The 19113-nt window shown below is 44.2% G+C and overlaps 2 protein-coding genes across 5 annotated transcripts in view; both read left to right on the top strand.

The window, feature by feature from the left end:
- The window catches only part of MYBPC1 (myosin binding protein C, slow type), a 46736-nt gene extending 38916 nt beyond the window's left edge, over positions 1-7820 (top strand). Inside the window, exon 28 of the mRNA XM_021395444.1 lies at positions 3505-7820. Within this exon, the coding sequence (XP_021251119.1) occupies positions 3505-3605 (101 nt within the window). The 3' untranslated portion in view covers positions 3606-7820. The remainder of the gene's footprint in view (positions 1-3504) is intronic.
- CHPT1 (choline phosphotransferase 1) overlaps positions 9115-19113 on the top strand; it is a 22636-nt gene continuing 12637 nt past the window's right edge. Inside the window, exons 1-4 of one of the 4 annotated variants that reach the window (XM_021387610.1) lie at positions 9300-9437; positions 15018-15201; positions 17347-17494; positions 18500-18641. In XM_021387610.1, the coding sequence (XP_021243285.1) occupies positions 15097-15201; positions 17347-17494; positions 18500-18641 (395 nt within the window). In that variant the 5' untranslated portion in view covers positions 9300-9437; positions 15018-15096. Of the gene's footprint in view, positions 9438-15017; positions 15202-15275; positions 15639-17346; positions 17495-18499; positions 18642-19113 lie in introns of those variants that run through there. The other 3 variants (XM_021387602.1, XM_021387595.1, XM_021387613.1) reach the window with 3 other exon arrangements.

Genomic DNA, 19113 nt, shown 5'->3' with positions numbered 1-19113 from the left:
ATTTGAGGAATGCCTAGGAAGAATTGCAGACAGAACAGTCTAGGACTCTTAGTGGTCTTTTCCAACCTTAATGACTCCAGGAAATCATTTTGTATCAGCTTCATTGAGGTCAACGAAAAAATGCAGATAGAGCACTGTGCTTGTTTTCATCATGAAACATGTTTTTAGAGTACATCTATCTATAGAGTGAAATCAAGGTCGGTGGTCATTCTGGTCGGTTGATGGTAACAAAGATGCTGTGTGAAAAATATAAAAAAATATGGTGTTAAAATCAACTTGGAAGAATTTCAAATGCGAATAAATACCACTATAAATATTCTAATTCTGCAGTGATATATCAAGGAGTAATTAATCCAGGAGAACCAATCTTCATGGCGGGGAATAAGCAGGTTTATAATGAGCATAATCCTCTGGCCATTCCATTTCATTCCCTTCCTCTCTTTTCACACTGAAACTCATTTTCTGCATGCAAAGTGTGTATTTATTTGCTTTTTTAGATTAAACTAGCTGGTGTCTCATGGCATACTAAGTCTATGCCACATGAGCAAAGAAGGCCAAATTAATCAAGAATATAGGAGTTTAACAGCAGAGTTACCAAAGAAGCTGTGCTTCTGCTATGCCACTGAGCATAAAGCTACTTGTACATATGAAGAATTAAATTAGTAACTGTGCCTACCATTGACCACAACACTTAGACCTTTCCAGGAGACAGAATTTTGCATCTCAGCAACCAGGTCTCGGTCAGTTTGTAGAATTACTGAAATAACAGAAGTATCATGAAGTCATTTGCTGTGCTTAAAAGACATTCCTTCTTACAGATTAGCTTTTGATTACAGATTAGCGCTCTGAATGATAATCCGTGCCTGAATTTGCACAACAGGATCTAGGGATAAAATCCTGATCCAATTGAAATCAGTTGAAATTTTATACTTCCAATAACGTTAAATTTCATTGCCTTTACAGCTTGTTTTAAATGTGGATTCATTGGAATTACAATAGCAGAGAATGAAGCCCTTTCCATAGCAATGTGTTTCCTTGCAACCCTGCCCAAATCCAGAATATCAGCTGAGCAGTTTTAAGATGCCCAGACAGCAGTTTCCACTATTTTATACATCCAAATTTATTATTTCAAAACTAAAACAAGTTAAGAGATCAGGCTATACAATGTTCCTATAGTATTTGAAGTATTATGGTGTTTTTCTAAAATGGCTACAAAAGGTACAAATTTGAGTGCTTTTATATAGAGATATATATGGACATTTTATATAGTCAAAATGTTTCATTAAAGGTAAGGGCTCCTCTGGAGCCAATGGCATGCTGTAAGTAATGTAAATGTGGATATGTGACAAAGTACATACTTTAGTTCACAGGTACGTAATTAGTCTGTACTTGATTATTTTGCCTTATAGAGTTTCGACATATATATATATGTTTCAGTGTTATGTGTGTGCTTCTTTTCCCTGGTGGAAAATACAATATATATATATGTGTGTTAGCTTCTTTGAAGCTACGTTTGGAAACTTTTACAATAAATATCAGTTGCATAATTTGGTTCCAATCGATACTGTAGACTAATTGCAGAATGTATAGTTAATTGTACGTATTAATATAGCTTTTACATATTAATGATAATTTTGAAGTGGAACTGGATCCCCACCTTTTACTCTCCATGTGTTTCTATTCCCATATGTTTTACAAGACTAAGGATTAAAACATCATCTTGAAATAATTGTAAGCATAATTTCACTCAACATTTTCTTTCTCCTTTTGTGTTTGCATTAAATTGTTACTTCTCTTTCTCTCTCTCCCTTAGTTACAGAATAAGGATTTTTGAATGTATATTGTCATCTAAGGTAAGCTTTCATATGGTACTTGCATATGAAGCTTATGTCTGTTTACACGTCATACAAAGTCTGCCTAGTATGGCATGATTTTCATTATGTTTCTTAATGAAAATGGGTTTTGAAATGAGTAGCACGATAGCCTTAATGCCTGTAAAACCTGATTTTTAAAATAATCGCTTGTTACATTAATCCCTGGTAGTACTACCTCCCACTGTTTTCTCATGGCGCATGCTTCAGTGGAATTTAACACAAGCACGAGACAGCAGAAATGATCAGCATGAATAAAACACATTTTGCATTTACAGGCAGTTATTTTCACATAGGAATATGCCTCTACATAAATGAAATATTTATTCAGCACTTAATTTCATTTAAAAAAATGAATGATTCTCATGACAATTTGCACTACACGAGTTGAAAAGAATGCTAAAAAGCATGCATCTTTTTGTCTGCATTGTGCATCCACCTAAGGTCGGGAACAGAGAGTTCTGCAACAATGCAAGTGTTAAACAAGACAGTTCAGTCTATAATCACTAGAAACTAATAGCACCTTAACTGGATGATCCTTGTGTCAATGAAAGATATCAGTTCTTAAACTGTGCACTTGGGAGAAATGTTGTACGTAAGTATCGGCTTGGTTGCATTTAGCTGAAGCATTTGGTGACAGTGGTATCTTCATCCTGACAATGTACTTCTGCTTTAAAACTTGTGGTGTGTTCCAGAAAAAGCTGAGAAGGTAAGTGCTGTTATCAGTGGGTGATTTGGCAGCTCGCAGAACAGAGCATCTATGCAGAACTACACGAGGAAGATCGCTGTTAGGTAGCTCTTCACCACATGTGCCACCCTTCCTTCCCCTTGAGTAAGGACAGCCTCCTGTGTTTTTAGCAAAATATTTATCTTTTTTCCACTCTCCATTCCACATACCACTTGATTTCAATGAAATTAATGGAAGTACCCATGGATGTAGCTTCTTCTATAGATTTCCATGGCTTTTTTTTATCCAACAGAATGAGATTTCAGTTCTAATCCAAAATAATTCTTCATACATCCCCAGGAGATAAAGGCTTTGGCTGTAGTCAGGTATCGCTGGAGTCTGTATTTCCATCAGCCTCTCTATCTAAAGTCTTGGTTTTCTGCATATATATACATATGTACATATTACACATGCCACACCAGTTGTTACTTTCAAGCAATGAGGTAAATATTTTGCTAAATACGTGCAAACCATTACAAGATCCAACTCTGGAATAATGTGAATGTCTCTGCATGTTTTCCACAACTCTTTGGTGCCGAGTGTTTTCTCCATTCTTCCTTCTGGGCTGACTTCCATCTCCAAGCGCTCTGCACCCAGCCTGATGGAAATCCAGGAGGGTTACTTGCTAATCATAGACTATTGCATGGGGTGAGATAAATGACCATATATATGACTTAACTGCAAACAGAAATGCAAATCATCCTGAACAAGGGGACATGAAATTTCTGTGCAGTACAGAGAGTATATAATGGATAATTCTTGTGCTGAATTTTATCCTATCTTGAAATCGAATATGTGATAGGGACTGACTCAATCTATGCCACTTAAGGCAGAAACTAGTGGTACAAACTTTCTCATTGCTCCAGGGATTTTGAACCTGAAAATTGTCTTGTCCCTTGCTTGTAGGTGGGCTTTCGTTCTTCAAACTATTAATGGATGGAGTGCCTCCGCATATCATTGATTCATATATGCGCGAAGTACAGGCAGACAAAACTGAGGGGAAGTGAGAGTCCGACCACAGTGCTTCCTGCCACCACACTGGAAATGGGTAGCCAGAGTTACAGCATCTTAGTCCTTGCAACAGCAGAACAAACGTGTGGCTGGAGATTTTCTTTTTTTCCTTTTTTTTTTTTTTCCTTTCTCATTTGTCGCTCTGTTTTCCCTGCCTGCTCTTACTGAAAAGAAAGAATACGCATGGATTGCTTTGGGGTTGAAATGAAATGAACTGAAGACAACACGCTCTTTGTAATGTTCAGCTTTATTTTCTGTTTGATATTTGTGTTTTGATTTTTTTAACGAGGAAAGAGGAGAAGTTGTGTACGAGGAGGCAGTCAGAGTTTGTGCTCGGTGGTGCAACGCAAACCTTTCGCAGACTGAAGGTACAAGGATTTGTCAGTGGATGTGCAATAAGACCTTTGGAATACATACCTCTTTGATAATGTATCTTATCCACCTGAGAATTGTTTAACAGAATATGGTTTTACTATAACGTAATTAATTCATGCGTACTTAATGATCACTTAATCTGAACATATCTTCCTTTAGAAGTTTTGATCTCCTAAATCCAACTCATCAGTCTCTCAACTGAACTGAATTTGTTTTATTTAATGTACAATAAATATGAAGTGTTTAAGATCTAACAAGATGTTGCTTACTATTTTTTTTGGTGTTTTTTTTTTCTCATCTCACCATATTTCTTATTTAATTTATGCATACTGTAGAGCAGGAACTTGAGCCCATGGCACCAAGCGGGTCAGTCTCCTGAGCCACTGAGCTCCCCCTTTAAAATACCTAACACTGAGTGTGAATGAAAGAGATGCTATCAGATACATGTGGTTTAATATCACTTGTGAGGTTACGGTGCAAGACCAAAATGCCGTAGCTAAGCTACAATTGCTACATTAATTCTCCAGCTCCAGGGTCATTACTCTCCAAGAGATGTGGGTACCAGCAGTATTCCAGAAGTAGGTCTGACCGTCTGTAAGGCTCTGGCAAACTCTGATGCGTGTGAGATACAAGGTCACATGCAATTGGACCAGCCTGCCAATTCCCTATCACCCTCTCATTTACTGACCTACCTGTTCTCACTCCAGCTGTAGAGATAAGATAGGTTGTGTGCTTACTGACTACTGATCAATCCTCAACTATGGTTTGTGAAGACAAGAGTCTACTAAAACCAGTAGTACCACTGTATACGTTGATGTCAGCACATATCCAAACACCTAGCAGTTAGTAATTACGCATGAATAAATGAATTTGTTACTATGAATCACCGCTGCTCAACAGGTGGTTTTGCATTTGAATTACCACTTCTTTCACTTGGGGATCAGAATGCATTTTCTCTCTTTTTCTTCCTGCAAATATTATTCTCTCTGAGATCCTTCTTCTTCCTTTTCCCCTTCCTATCACTCTCCTCTGTCCTCCCTCTGTGCAAGGAAGCAGTTCTCCATTCCCGATGATCCTGGACACCGCCCAATCTGCATTTCAACCTGCTCCTCTCAAAACCATATCCCTCTTTTCTGTTCACACCTACACATGAAGGAAGGCAACAAGAGTATTAGGAAGAAAATTCCATAAAAGGTTATTTATTTCTCTTCATTCTGCATCTCTCTGCATCTCTCTGTTTTCATGCCTAAAAGGCTCGGGGAGAGGGTCAGTTTGAATACATGCCATGCAGCTTTAATCTCATCCCTCATTTGAAATATCATGAGTCTAACTGGATATATTACGGTCAGCACCAAAGCCATACTGACCGTGAGGTTGTGCTTTTCACGAAACAAAGGAATACGTGCAGAGCCAGTTTCAAGTTTATTTATCTGCCTCCTCTGCCTTAATATACCACACACAATAACCTGGCGGCCATCACAAACCTCAGCTTCCATGAGGACTCTGCTGATGGAATTAACTCCTCTAATTTGTACCAGACAGCAGCAGTGCTGGTAGACAAGCTGAACTAAGCTACTTTTTACTGTGTGAACACTAACTGTGATGTTCAGACACCCTTAATTTCTCATGAGTTGCATTGCCTGGCATCTACCATTGAGATGCACCATGTCAGTAAGAAATAGTGGGTATTTGGCCATAGTTGGAATTTAGATAAGTATTAGTGTGCTACAAGCTCCTACTTTCATTAGTGAAGCTGACCAGTCAAGCCTCCAGATTAAGGATTACTTGAATATGATTTTAAGAGGAATTATAGTATTGAGTGGGATAGGAAAGGAAATAGTAAATACAAAACAGGTTGGAGAACCTTCAATAGAGGATAAATTTTTTATTTATGATGAGTTGCCTGATGGAATTCTCCAAGGATGGTGTTCAACAGATGAAGTGAAGTGATAAAAAAGATTAATTTTGAAATCTGCAGTTTATACTAGCTTAGGAGAAGGGAATATAGCAAAAAATTACAGGCAAAATGACCAAGAGAGAATGGAAGCAGCAGGAGAATATCATGCTGTAGAACACATGGCCCAGTGCTCCCAAGAGGAAATTTCTCGCAAGTAGGCTCACATGGAATTTATGAGAAATTAGTGAGCACGAAAGAGACCTAGGAGTAAAGGGCAGCAAATAAAACCTGGTCATGTGATACAGAGTAACAGTGAAATACAGGAGCTCTGGGAGAAGTGAAACTGGCAATGATTTTATAGCTTATGGCTGTGTTCCCTGAAGTTTAATAATACGTGAAACTAGTTTAGTCTTCAGCTACTCACCTGTTTGCCATGTGCACTCACTATCAACTATTTGGAGTTGAGGTTACAGTTCAGGTCTCCTTCAGCAGCACAGTTTATAAGGATTCTCTTTTCCACTCACTTTCATGAACTTGGTAGGAATTCCCTGTTTTTGAAAACTCTCCTGTGGTGTTCAGCTTGATTGAAATAGGACAAAGAAAGTTCCTATTTGGAATAAGAAGGCTGACCTATATGTGTGCATACACACATACATACACAAAGGAAGAGGAATCGAAGTTAATAAAAAGATATGGTGTTTATTTTTTAAAAAGCCAGAAGAAAATATTTTGGCCTGATGGCTTCTTTTGGCTTGTACTCCTTGGAAAGGCACTTGAATGTTCCTGTTACACAAATAAGTATCTTCTCTTAAACAGCTATTTGTAGAGCTTGATATATGTATTGTAAACTCCCGTTTGCATGGAAAGCTCATAGCCAGTTTTTCTCACTGAAAATAACACCACAAATAAAGAAAGCGGGAGAAAAACGGTGCTTGAATCAAGATATCACAGAATCACAGAATTGTAAGGGTTGGAAGGGAACTCTAGACATCACGAAGTCCAACCCCCGGCTAAAGCATATTCCCTAGAGTATGATCCACAGGAAAGTGTTCAGGCGGATTTCAAATATCTCCAGAGAAGGAGATCCCACCACCTCTCCGGGCGGCCCGTTCCAATGCTCTGTCACCTTCACAGTAAAAAAAGTTCTTACTTGTGTTTGTATGGAACATGCTGTGTTGCAGTTTGTACCCGCTACCCCTTGTACTATTGCTGTACGTCACCAAAAAGAGTCTGCCCCCATTGACGTGACTTCCACACTGTAAATGTTTATAAGCTTTGATAAGATCCCCCCTCAGCCTTCCCTTCTCCAGGCTGAACAGTCCCAGGGCTCTCAGCCTTTCCTCATAAAGGAGATGCTCAAGGACCCTGATCATCTCAGTGGCCTGCCACTGGGCTCTCTAAAAGTTCCCTGTTTTTCTTGAACTGAGGGGCCCAGTACTCTAGATGTAGCCTCAGCAGGGCAGAGTTCATAAGGAGGTCCAGACTGAGAGTCAGAATATTCGTTTAAAATATCCCTTTATAAGAAAGCGCATCTATAAGTTTCCTGTACTTTGTTTATAGGGAAAAACGTAGTGTAGCTAACTCTTACAGGCATTGAAAAGGACACTTACTTGATGAATGCCTTTTGTTGTGTTTTGAGATTCTGGAGCAAAAGGCATTCTATTTTAAGCACAGAATACTTACGGTCACCAGGTTCACAGCTTGCTTTCCTGACTGACAAATAAAGCTGCTGCTTTGCTGAAGCAGACAGCAGAAAGTAAAAGCGTAACCTGAATACTGAGGAAGTTCTGGAAACCTGAACACACCTGACTCTGATTTCTGTCTTCTCTTGTTCTATGTCTTGTTGCTGAACACTTTTCAAAATATACTTAATCAAAGAAGCAAATGAAAAACAGATAAACAAACATGCAAAGCCCTTTTTCAGGTTCAATAATAAATTCCTCAACTCAGTCCCTATCTTTTTTTATAATAAATAATAATAATTTAAAAAAAAATGGATGCAGTGGTGGTTCGCTTACAACTCTTGCAAAAACTGTTTTTCTCCTTTTCCTCTTGGCACTGCAAAGAGCTTAAGCAATCTCTGTAAATACCAATACCCTTATGCTCCTTGACAACAGGAATGCTCAGGGAATTCAAAGCAGCAGTTTCACCTTTTCTCAAGCCTAGTGATTCCAATGTCCTGGGGATCTGGCTGGCACTGAATGTAAATGCTGTGTATGCTTTTGCCTTTCTCTGCTTGGCTGCCACTGAATCTTTATTTTGTTATGCATTACCTCTCCATTAGCTTGCGGTTCCTCTCTTCTCTGTTCCAGCCCTAACCTCCAATCACAGTCTCTTACTGTATTTACTGGACATAGGGTACACTCATCTGTTCTCCTCACTGCAGGGCAGCTAAGGTAAGTAACCTTTAAAGGTCCCTTCCAATTCAAATGATTCTATGATTCTTTTGTGTATATCAAGCACTCCTGACACTTGCCGTAGAAAAAGCTGCTCAAAAACTTACTGGCTTCATTAAAGAAAGGGAATCGGCTTACTCTGAGTAACAGGAAACCGCTCTGTCCAGGAGACTGTTGTGCCTGGCCAAAAGGTTACAGCCTCTGGCCCCTAGAGCATTTCGATCAGGGCAATCCCAAATATGTGTACAGACTGAGACAAAATCGCATTGAGAGTAGCAGAGAAGAACCTGGGGGTCCTGATGGATGATAAGCTGGACATGAGGCAGCAGTGTGCCCTTGCAGCCCAGAAGGCCAACTGTATCCTGGGCTGCATCAGCAGAGAGGTGGCAGCAGGGAAAGGAAGTCGACTGTCCCCCTCTACTCTGCCCTTGTGAGGCCCCATCTGGAGTACTGCGTCCAGGCCTGGGGCCCCCAGCACAAGAAGGTTGTGCAGCTGTTGGAGTGGGTCCAGAGGAGGGCCATGAGGATGCGCAGAGGGCTGGATAGGAAGACAGGCTCTGCTATGAAGACAGGCTGTGGGAGTTGGGCTCGTTCAGCCTGGAGAAGAGAAGGCTGCGGGACGGCCACTCCGCAGGCCTCTGAAGGACCACTCAGCCCACGGCGCCGTACCCGCGGGCTCGGGAAATGGCGCCGGCCGGGCAGCACCGCGATCCCGTCTGAGGAGACAGCCGCACCCCGAGGCGAGGGAAGCAGCCCAGAAGACAACGAACTGAGCCAACTCCACGAGACGCCGCGGGGGCCGTGGTTGCCCTGAGGAGGGGCGGCCGCGGGGCGTCGTCCTCTTCCGCCGCTGCCTCAGCCCCGCCCCGAGCGGCGGTGGCGGCCGCCCGAGCCCGGTGCCTCGCGGCCCGTCCGCAATGGCCGCGCCCTGGGCTCTGCCCGCGCCCCTCAGCCCGGCGCAGCTGAAGCGCCTGGAGCAGCACCGCTATAGCGCGGCTGGGCGCTCGCTGCTGGAGCCCTGGCTGCAGCCCTACTGGGGCTGGCTGGTGCAGCGGCTCCCGCCGTGGCTGGCCCCCAACGCCATCACCCTCGGCGGCCTGCTGCTGAACTGCCTCACGGCGCTGCCGCTCATCGCCTCCTGCCCCACCGTCACCGAGCAGGTACCGCCCGGCGGCACGGAGTGCCCGGCGGCCTGGGCCTGTGTCCGCGGAGGGCACGGCGGGTTTGCCCTGCAGTCGGGGAGGTGGCGGCGTGCGGGTCGTGCCTACAAGTTCTCCAGTGCAGAATTTTCCTGGTAGTTGTAGTGGGGAATACTGGGGGGAATTGCGTTGTGTGGGGTGCTCTGTGTTCTGAAGGGTGGCTGTTCTGTTGTTCCAATGGGCTTAAGTCTTTGTGGCAGAGATGGTGGTTGGCAGTTTGGCTGGTTTTTTTGTATAACTTGGATATACTTCCCTGAGCATTCTTGTTGACAGAAGCATCCTTCTTTGTCCCTAATTGCTTTGCCTTTCCTGCCAGCAGTGGTGCTTGCAGCAGTCAGTTCAAGAAACTGATCTAGGTCAAAACTAACTCATTTTGGTCTGACCCTTATGGCTTCTGTGGGGCGCAGCTGCAGGCAGTAAGGAGAACGGAGAGAGATGAGAGTAAATGGCTGGAAATTGCAGGTTGTTGTCTTCTAGGCCTGCAGTTCCTAGCAGAAGAGGGATATGGAGCTGCTGGAGCAGGTCCAGAAGAGGGCCATGAAGATGATGAGAGGGCTGGAGCACCTCCCCTACGAAGACAGGGAGGTGGGAGCTGGGATTGTTCAGCCTGAAGAAGAGAAGACTGCAGGGAGACCTTATTGTGGCCTTCCAATACTTGAGGGGAACTTGTCAAGAGGAGGAGAACCAACTTTTTACATGGTCTAATAGGCATAGGATAAGGGGGAATGGCTTTAAACTAAAAGAGGGGAGATTTAGGTTAGATATTAGGGGGAAATTTTTCACTCAACGGGCAGTGAGGCGCTGGCACAGGCTGCCTGGAGAAGCTGTGGTCCCCCATCCCTGGAGACGCACAAGGCCAGGTTGGATGGATCCTGGGCAGCCTGAGCTGGTGGGGGCAGCCCTGCCCATGGCACGGGGTTGGAATTGGTGGGCTTTAAGGTCCCTTCCAACCCAAGCCTGTGATTCTGTGATTCTAACAGCTGTAGAGCTGCTACCTTCAGCTTACTGTTGTGATGTAGATATTGATCCTGTGCCAGCTGTGCGTCATGATGTTTGTTCTAGCTTTTTCTCTTTGCTACGAACATAATGAAAAAGCAAGTAAATTTTAAGTTATTTTTTGCTTTGAGGACTCATATAAAAAGGTTATGTTGCAGACATCCAGGGAACTACTTCTTCCAGGAAAGCTCAGGTTGAGTTTTAGGAACGTTGACGATTGTCGCAGAGGTTGAATTCTGTAAGAACTCTAAGTCTGGACCAAACTTTGGACATCAGTATATCAATTATAAGCACGTAGCACAAAAGCAGATTCCTTCTCCTGTTGCATTGTTCTTTGAGCGGAGACAAAACTTCTGTTGCCTCTGCCCTGTGAGAGTGCCTTGGCTTCTGCTGCTCCCCTTACCATCCTTGCCTTTCTTATGCTCTTCGTCAGCCTTTCTCCACTGAAGATGTCAGGTGTCTGGATGGCATTCTAAAAAAGGCTAAACCTGCTGCAACACTATGAAGTGCTGTATGCACTGCTGTAACATCTGCTTTGTGCTTTTAACTTGAACGTGTAGGCTGGAGGGGCTGGGGGAAGGTGGAACTGAAAGTCCTGTTAAAGATGGGCATAGCACAAGCGGAACTAATAGTATGGTGCATGTCAGCATCGCCTCACTGTGCTAACGAGCCTCTTCCTCCACCCGTGAAGAAGCCATTTTTAATAGTCCTGTGTTGAGAACACTGAAGCCTTCCACAGCATGTAAGTAGGTGTTAAGTGGCAAAACCAAGCCCCGTGGATAGCAGCCCGCTGGTGCTTGGTCAGACCCGGGTCCACCTGGCTCAGAGATCCCCAGGAGCCCCTGGTGGCAGATGCTGAGAGCAGAGCGCTCTGCCCTCGTGTGTGCATCCCAGAGACTGGAGCAGGGAGTTCTCAGTAGGTATTCCACTGAGATAGCTGTTAGAACAATTGGTGGATCGATTTCCCCTCGATTTTGCCTTTTAAATTCTTTGTTTTGAATGCATTCAGCTTCTATTATGTCCTATTGCAGTGAATTCCGCAATTTAATAATAGTTTCCCTGCCCCACACAATGCAATTGATGTCTGAAACCATACAATGCTCCCTTGTCCTCTTGCTGTGTAGCAGCTATTTCCTTATACACTGTACTTGCCATCTTCATCAGCACCAGTAGCTACTAAAAGCCAGTTTGTTGCTGACAAGCACAGCATGTTTTGGCTTTCTAAATGCTGCCTGCTCGAGCAATGCCTTCCTGTCTAGAAGGAACATGGCTTGTATTGCCTTCTATAAATGCACCCTCCAGCGTAAGCCTCCTTATCTCTGAGTCACAGCAGACCACACCTCACAGGCACTGCAGTAGCTGAAATCCACGTGTACGGATTTTCATGGCGTCTGTCCCATTTCCTTCTCTGTCCGTGTAACTGAGGACAGGACGGCCACCTACGGAAATAACACGCGTTACACCAGCTGGGTGGGGGGACACTGCCTGCGTATTTCGTGTCCTGTACAGAGTTGATAGTTCTTTTCTGCGATTGCATACTGTCTTCTCTTTCTTCCTTTCTCTTAGAGTCATAGAATTGTTTGAGTTGGAAGGGACCTTTAAAGGCCATCTAGTCCAGCTCCTCTGCAATGAACAGAGACACCTGCAGCTTGATCAGGGTGCGCAGAGCCTCTCCAGCCTGATCTTGAGTGTCTCCAGGGACGGGGCATCCAGCACCTCTCTGGGCAACCAGTGCCTCGCTACCCTTTTTGTGAAAAACTTTTTCCTTATATCCAATCTAAATGTCCCCTCTTTTAGTTTGAAATAATTTCCCCTTGTCCTATCACAGCAGACCCTGCTGAAGAGTCTGTCCCCTTCTTTCTTACAGCCCCCCTTTAGATACTGACAGGCTGCTCTCATGTCTCCCTGGAGCCTTCTCCAGGCTGAACAGCACCAGTTCTCTCAGCCTGTCCTTGCAGGGAGATGTTCCATACCTTGGGTCATTTTTGTGGCCTTCCTCTCAATGTGCTCCAATGGGTCTGTGCCTCTCCTGTATTGAGGACTCCACGTCTGGATGCAGTACTCCAGGTGAGGTCTCACCAGCATGGAGTAGAGGGGCAGGATCACCTCCCTCGCCCATCTGGCCACGCTGCTTTTGATACAGCCCAGAATATAATTGGCTTTCTGTGTTGTGAGGGCACATTGCTGGCTCATGTCCAGCTTCCCATCCACCAGTACATCCATGTACTTTTCAGCAGGGCTGTACTCCATCCTTACATCCCCCCTACTTGTACTGATAGCGAGAGTTGCCATGACCTTGCACTTGGATTTGTTGAACCTCATGAGGTTCTGTGGGGCCCACTGCTTGAGCCTGTCTAGGTCTCTCTTGGATGGCATCTCATCCCTCAGGCGTGTTGACCGATCATAGCTGCTATACTGTATTCTGGAGGTAATGCTTTCTGGCAGAAGCAAGGTCACGCTTTAATTCACTCTTTGTCTCCTTAGCAGATTTGTTTTCCTACATTCTCCTCCTGAAAGGAAGGACTAAGGATGTTCATCATCGATGACCATCTCCTGGGTTTCAGTGTATCATAGCACAGCTGAGTTTCCTAGATACAGCAGAAGGTGACTGTGGTATTGAAGTGTGAGATCAGTGAGGTGGCTGATCTGACAATAATCATAGAATATTTATTACCAGAAAGTTCTGCTGACCTACAGTATGAACACTGTGCTTGTCCTATATTAGAGTGTAGAAGGAGCACACCTTAGATGAGGGCTGCTGTTTATTCCCATCATGTGCTAGTGAACAGTTTGTGTTGTTAGGAACACTCCGTGCAAGCTGACTTCCCTGAAGCAGCTGCAGTTACTCCATCAGCACAGGGTTTTCATACTAACAGTAACTCTTACTTTGTATTGATCTTATACCTGTTAAAAAATCATGTAGCAGTGGTAGCAGGATCTAAGCAAAGAATGGCCAAAACTGATCAGAGTGCATTTCATCCAGTGGTAAAAATTTGTCCTGCATGCTCTTGGCTTCTGTTCCATCATTTCTCATTTGCTTGTGTTTTTTTTTTTTTTTTTTAAGGCATTTCTTCCCACTGTCTGTAATTTCCCAGAGGACACTGGAAACAGAGAAGGGCCGGAAGGGAAAGGTTATAGATTTGCAGTTTGTGGGAGAGATAATAAAGCAGCAGATAGGAGGGTGGAATAGAGGACTTGGTGTGAGCTGAGAGCTTCAAGGCCGTGAAGGAAGGAGCATCCCTCGCCCAGCGCATGGGAGGTGTGAAGCACTGAGCAGGGTATGCAACACCCATGAAATGTGGAACAGAACGTTCCACTGAACAGCAGAAAGAGCTGCTGGATGTGAAAGGAGATGTTGAAGGTTTGGAAAACCCTCACGGAGAGGGACAAAAGCTCTTTTAAATAATCGTGGAATCATTAAGGCTCAGAAAGACCTCCAAGATCACCTAGTCCAACCGCCAGCCCACCCCCACCATGCCCACTGACCACATCCCTCAGTGCCACATCCACATGGTTCTGGAACACCTCCAGGGACGGTGACTCCACCACCTCCCTGGGCAGCCTGTGCCAGTGCAGCATCGCTCTTTCTGAGAAGAAATTGTTTTTAATATCCAACCTGAGGGAGCTCGCTGGGGAGAGGAGGATGCTGGAGGAATGTGAGGAGTCCCTGCTATGCGGAAAGTGCACTGGGGATATGTTGTGGTTATTTTTTTTCTGCCCCATTGTAGTGCAGATTTAAACAGGCTCCTTCCTTCTGTTGCTGTTAGTACAATTGTACGGAAGGCTTCATGCTGAGCACGAGTGAGGGAAATTACCCAGTTCTGGGGGGAAGCAGGGGGAAGTCCAGTGAAAATGGCGCCTATTGTGTGTCTCTGCCAGAAAGGGGCACTGTGGGCTAGAGCAGAACTAGTGCTGTGGGAAATGAGGAAATGAAGTTGACTAAAAGTAGTGAGTAATGAGGAGGTGTGTGTGAATATTTAAACATCGCAGTACTTGGGCTGTTGAACTCCGTGGGTTTGAACTTTGCTTGAAATAAGTGGCAAGGGATCTTCTCAGAATATACACTCTTCTGCAGCTGTCCTTGCTCTTCTGTGGTGTGCTGTCACAGGGGCACAAAACAAGGGCTGCTGGTGGACCCACACTGCTTCCTGAAGGCGAAGCATGCCACGCAGTCCTGCCCAATGCTACATCTGCATTCTCTTGGCATCTTCAAACCCTGGGTTCAGCAGGTGACCTGATCTTCACCAAATCTGCAGTTGACGAGACCCTGTATAATCTTTCAGACTTCCTTTTAATTCAGGCAGAGAAGCCTTTTTTGTTTGTTTTGTTTTCTTCACTGAGGTTCGTGTTGTATTCTAGCTCTGTTAGAATAACATCTGTCCCTGGCCAAATAATGCATTTGCTTGGACAGGATATAACTTTGGGCTGAGATAATAAACACCTCATCAGTGAAAAGCTGATGATTATTGGGAGCCTCCTGACCTTTCAGCAGAGTCCCTCAGCCATGTCAGCATTCTCAAACGCTCCCGCTTCTCTAATTTGCAGACTGCTTGGGTGCTACGTGGGAAGTGGCTGGGGACATCCCTGGACGGAGAGCCAAGCACGTGAGGAGGCTGGGGAGGAGATGGCAGCTATAGCTATAAGGGACACATCCCTTGCAGGTGTTCACGGACACAGGCAATCCTCACCAGGAGGAGAACAAAAACTCTTCCCCCTTCTTTGCAGCTGGGTGAGGAGGATGGTTCTCATTTTTGAGCCTGAGGAGTTTGTTGCTCTGATTTGCGTCAGCTGGAGCTCTAAGGCAAGCAGACGTGGATCAGCACTGTTTGATGCTATGCCTATACTATAGCTTGCAAATAGGCAAAAGCCATTGTTGTGCCAAACGTCTAACTTGAAGTTGCTTTGCTTCATTGAAGTTAGGTAGACAAAGATATTACCGTGAACAAGAATTCTTGTATCACATATTGTGGAGTTCTGGGGCAGAAGGGAGGAACGTGGCTAGCGTATTGAGCAGTGGGTACGGTCTGCTTTTGTCCCATGATATGGAGAACCCCATGACTTCAACAAGTTAACTAAAATCAGTCTATTTCAGTTATAGGTAGGTCGTTGCAAAAGGAGGAGAGCCTAATGCAGTCAGACAATCAGTGGCCTGGGCAGCATTGCCAGGTGTGTCCTGGTTACTTGCCTGAATCCTGGGATTACAACCATCAGTAGACCTAACGCTATCTTTGTGTAGCTTGTAGAAGGGTGTTACAGTATGGAGGCACCTCATAAAGCTGCTGCTGCTCAGTGGAGAGTGGCACCAGGTGAGCTTGCTCTGTCAGACACGGCCCCTGCAGCGATAGAGTCCTCCTGTTGCTGACAGCCCTGCCTTTCCTCCTTCATTAGAGGAGCAAAAGTTTTTCAAAGGACACCTAAGAATTCGGACTCGTTTCACCCTCTTCCCCAAAACAAAATTGCTTCTAGTTGAGCTACACTAACGAGGGAGAAGTCTAAGCAACTGGACTATTTCACTGGTAGCTGTCAAACGTGTATTGCTGTCATCACCCCCAAAAAAACATGACAGTGCTGTATCAGCCAGCCTTTGATACAGGAGAAAGTCTTCAGTAAAAACCTATTGCTGTTTTCAGGCTTAGAACTGAACCTCTTCTAAGCACAAGATGTGTTCTGTGATCAATGTGATTCGAGGCGTAACTTTAACTGAAGTCATGGAGTATGAAGATGAGAAGACCACATTGGCTGGAGAAGCAGCTCTCCTCATGGGCATTCTTACTGCTGCCTTCTCCTGTCCCTCCCAAGAAATTGACTGCAGTTGTCGTTTTTGACTTTTCAGTAGCACTGGGTCCAAGTAGGGAAGTACACATAATCACATTGGTCTACTTGCATTACAAGAGAGGAGTTGCAGAGGTGTAGAGCCAGAGCAGCCACCTCTCACCTGCAGATAGAAAAGAATTAAGCTTCGTGACTGCCTATGGCTGTTCACCTATTAAAACCTGCAGATTGCATTGCCACCACTGATACCCGACTTTGGTGCTCGCTTCGTGAACAGCACTTCTAAATGTTAGGGATACCGCTGGATTTCCTTGAGGCAAAAATGTAACCTCTGCTTCGTTCAAGAAGCGTCAGAAGTAAATTTTTACTAAAAACAAATTGCTTTATGGAGACATAATGACTTTGTGTATGAAAATGGTGCTTCTGAAAGCTACTGGTGTAAGACAGCTCCTTCAAGCCTAAGAGTGGTGTTAATGCATCTGATCCACAGCTCGTTTTGAAACTGAGAGTCAGTGTTAACTAGAGGGCTGCTCTGACAAATTTAGTCAGTGGTTTAATTTCTTTAATCCAATTTCCAAAGTGCATATCTAGCCAGTTTTTGTATGTTGGGAAAAAAGAACAACTCTTTCCATCAGAATTGAGGTCTTTATTTAGTGATGTGTTTTAGTACCTGTATGTTGTAAATCTGAGCAAATGATCTAAGTATCTCTCATGTAAGCTGCTGAGGATGTTCCTAAGTACCTTCGTGCTATTTTTTTTTTTTTTAAGATTAGTTTAATTCGTCAAAAATTACAATAGAAACATGCGGTTTTACGGTGGAAAAATAAGAGACGATTCTTTTTAATTTGTTTGCATTTGTGTGTTTTTAAAATGAAAATAGAAGGACCTCTGCTTGCCTGGTGGACCTGGAGTAGTTCATTGCTGCAGTTACTACAAGTCATTTAGAGACTAGCGCGCAGAATTTGGTTTGCCCGCTAACTAAGCAGCAAACAGCAGAATGTAGCGTAGTTTTGTGCTGCAAAGTATTTTACCTTTAATTAAATAGATTATTGGCTGAGAAACTGGGAACCGCCTAGTGACCTTTTATGTGAATCTCTTTCAGGCACCTTTTTGGGCATACATCCTGGGCGCATTGGGACTTTTTATCTACCAGTCTCTGGATGCCATTGATGGGAAGCAAGCCAGAAGAACAAACAGCTGCTCTCCTCTAGGAGAGCTCTTTGATCATGGTTGCGACTCAATTTCCACAGGTAGCCTTAACCTACTGTTTGGCATCCCAGTTGTAAAAATAAGTTAGCTGTTTTCAAGAGGAGCTGATTAATCACAGATTTGTTGAAATTGGAAGGAACCTCTGGAGACTGTCTGGTTCAGGCCCATGCTCGGGGCAGGATCAGCTTGTTCCCTTCTCCACCATCTCCTGGTCACTGCAGTCAGGGCTGCCCCCAACATTTGCATCCCTGATTACCATCAGGGAGGGAATTTCATAATCAGTTTTAGCAGCTGTTGGGAAATACACAGTCTGCGCTTACCTGTACATCTTCATGCACTTTGAGCTCAATAACGAACAAAATATTCAGTAAGGGCATGGCTAGAGATTATATTATGTATTGCTCATGTTTTCCAGTAAGGTACAAATGATAAATAGGATTTAAGTGCCTGTAGGGCTGATGCTGGCACACAAAGCTAAGGGTTCTGCTTTATGTAAGATGTGCCAAAACACCCTTTGTGAGCATCTAGTCTGGTCGTTAGGAGGAGGGTGGTTTATAAGTGTTCCTTAGAAGAATGAGCTTAAAAAAAATGTTTGGGAGTCTCTAAAAAGAAAGCCTTGCTCAGTTTTACTTTCTATAACCTAGCTGCTGTTGGTGGCAATACCTGCACTTCTGTGACAGCTCAAGTGGCCAAAACGTTTGCCTTGGGAGCTGGGATGTTCTTTATGCCTCAGTTTCCAGCAAAGCACAATCATCAGTCTTTGAGCATAGCTCTTCTGTTGGAGCTGATGTCTGTGTCATAAAGGAGAGGAAATTACAAGGCCCAAAGACAGAATGGCCAGGGTAGGCTAGGAGGTGTGGCCCTCCCTGGAAAGAAAGGAGTCTTGTGTTTTGGTCTCTCCCACCAGGACTGTCCCTGACGTTCACTACTGAAGTATCAGTCATATTCTTACCGTGTTATAGTGACCTACAATGCCTTGTGATTTTATTTCTCTTAACTGCAAGCATAGAGGGTATATGACTACTGTGTTTGTTTCTGCTTTTCAGTTTTTGTTGTCCTGGGATCCTGCATAGCAATCCGACTAGGAACAAACCCTGACTGGCTGTTTTTCTGTTGTTTTGTGGGACTGTTCATGTTTTATTCGGCTCACTGGCAGACATATGTATCAGGCATATTAAGGTTTGGAAAGTAAGTAGGTATCTTTTAGAACTGCGTATGACAATGTCTGAGGCTGCTAGCTACTTGATTCCTGTTTCTTCTCCTTTTTTCCCCACACTCTCTGTCCCTGTCAGCGTCTTCCTAGTCTCCCTTCTGCCCTTGCAGACTTCTGTTTTACCTTAATCTTAAACTCTGCATTACTGTCAGTGCTTTGTTTGCATGCCTTTAGCTCTTATCTGCAGATTTATTCACAGAACCCGTACAAGTACCACGCAGGCCTGAGTTGTCTTGCCTGCCGTGTAACCAAGCGCCCAGTGTAACCAAGCATCTCTGATACTTCCCTTTATAATCACCCTGCCACAGAACAGATGCAGCACGGGGGACTCTGAATCAATGCGTTTGTAGCAAAATTCCCTGGTAACGGATTTCTCTTCTGTGAACACGTTCGGTCTCTTCCTTTAAAGAAACTTTCTGCACCCAGCGCATCCCTAGGCAGGGAGTT

Source organism: Numida meleagris, chromosome 1, assembly GCF_002078875.1.
Source record: "Numida meleagris isolate 19003 breed g44 Domestic line chromosome 1, NumMel1.0, whole genome shotgun sequence".
NCBI lineage: Eukaryota > Metazoa > Chordata > Aves > Galliformes > Numididae > Numida > Numida meleagris.
This window is presented reverse-complemented; position numbering and strand designations above follow the sequence as displayed.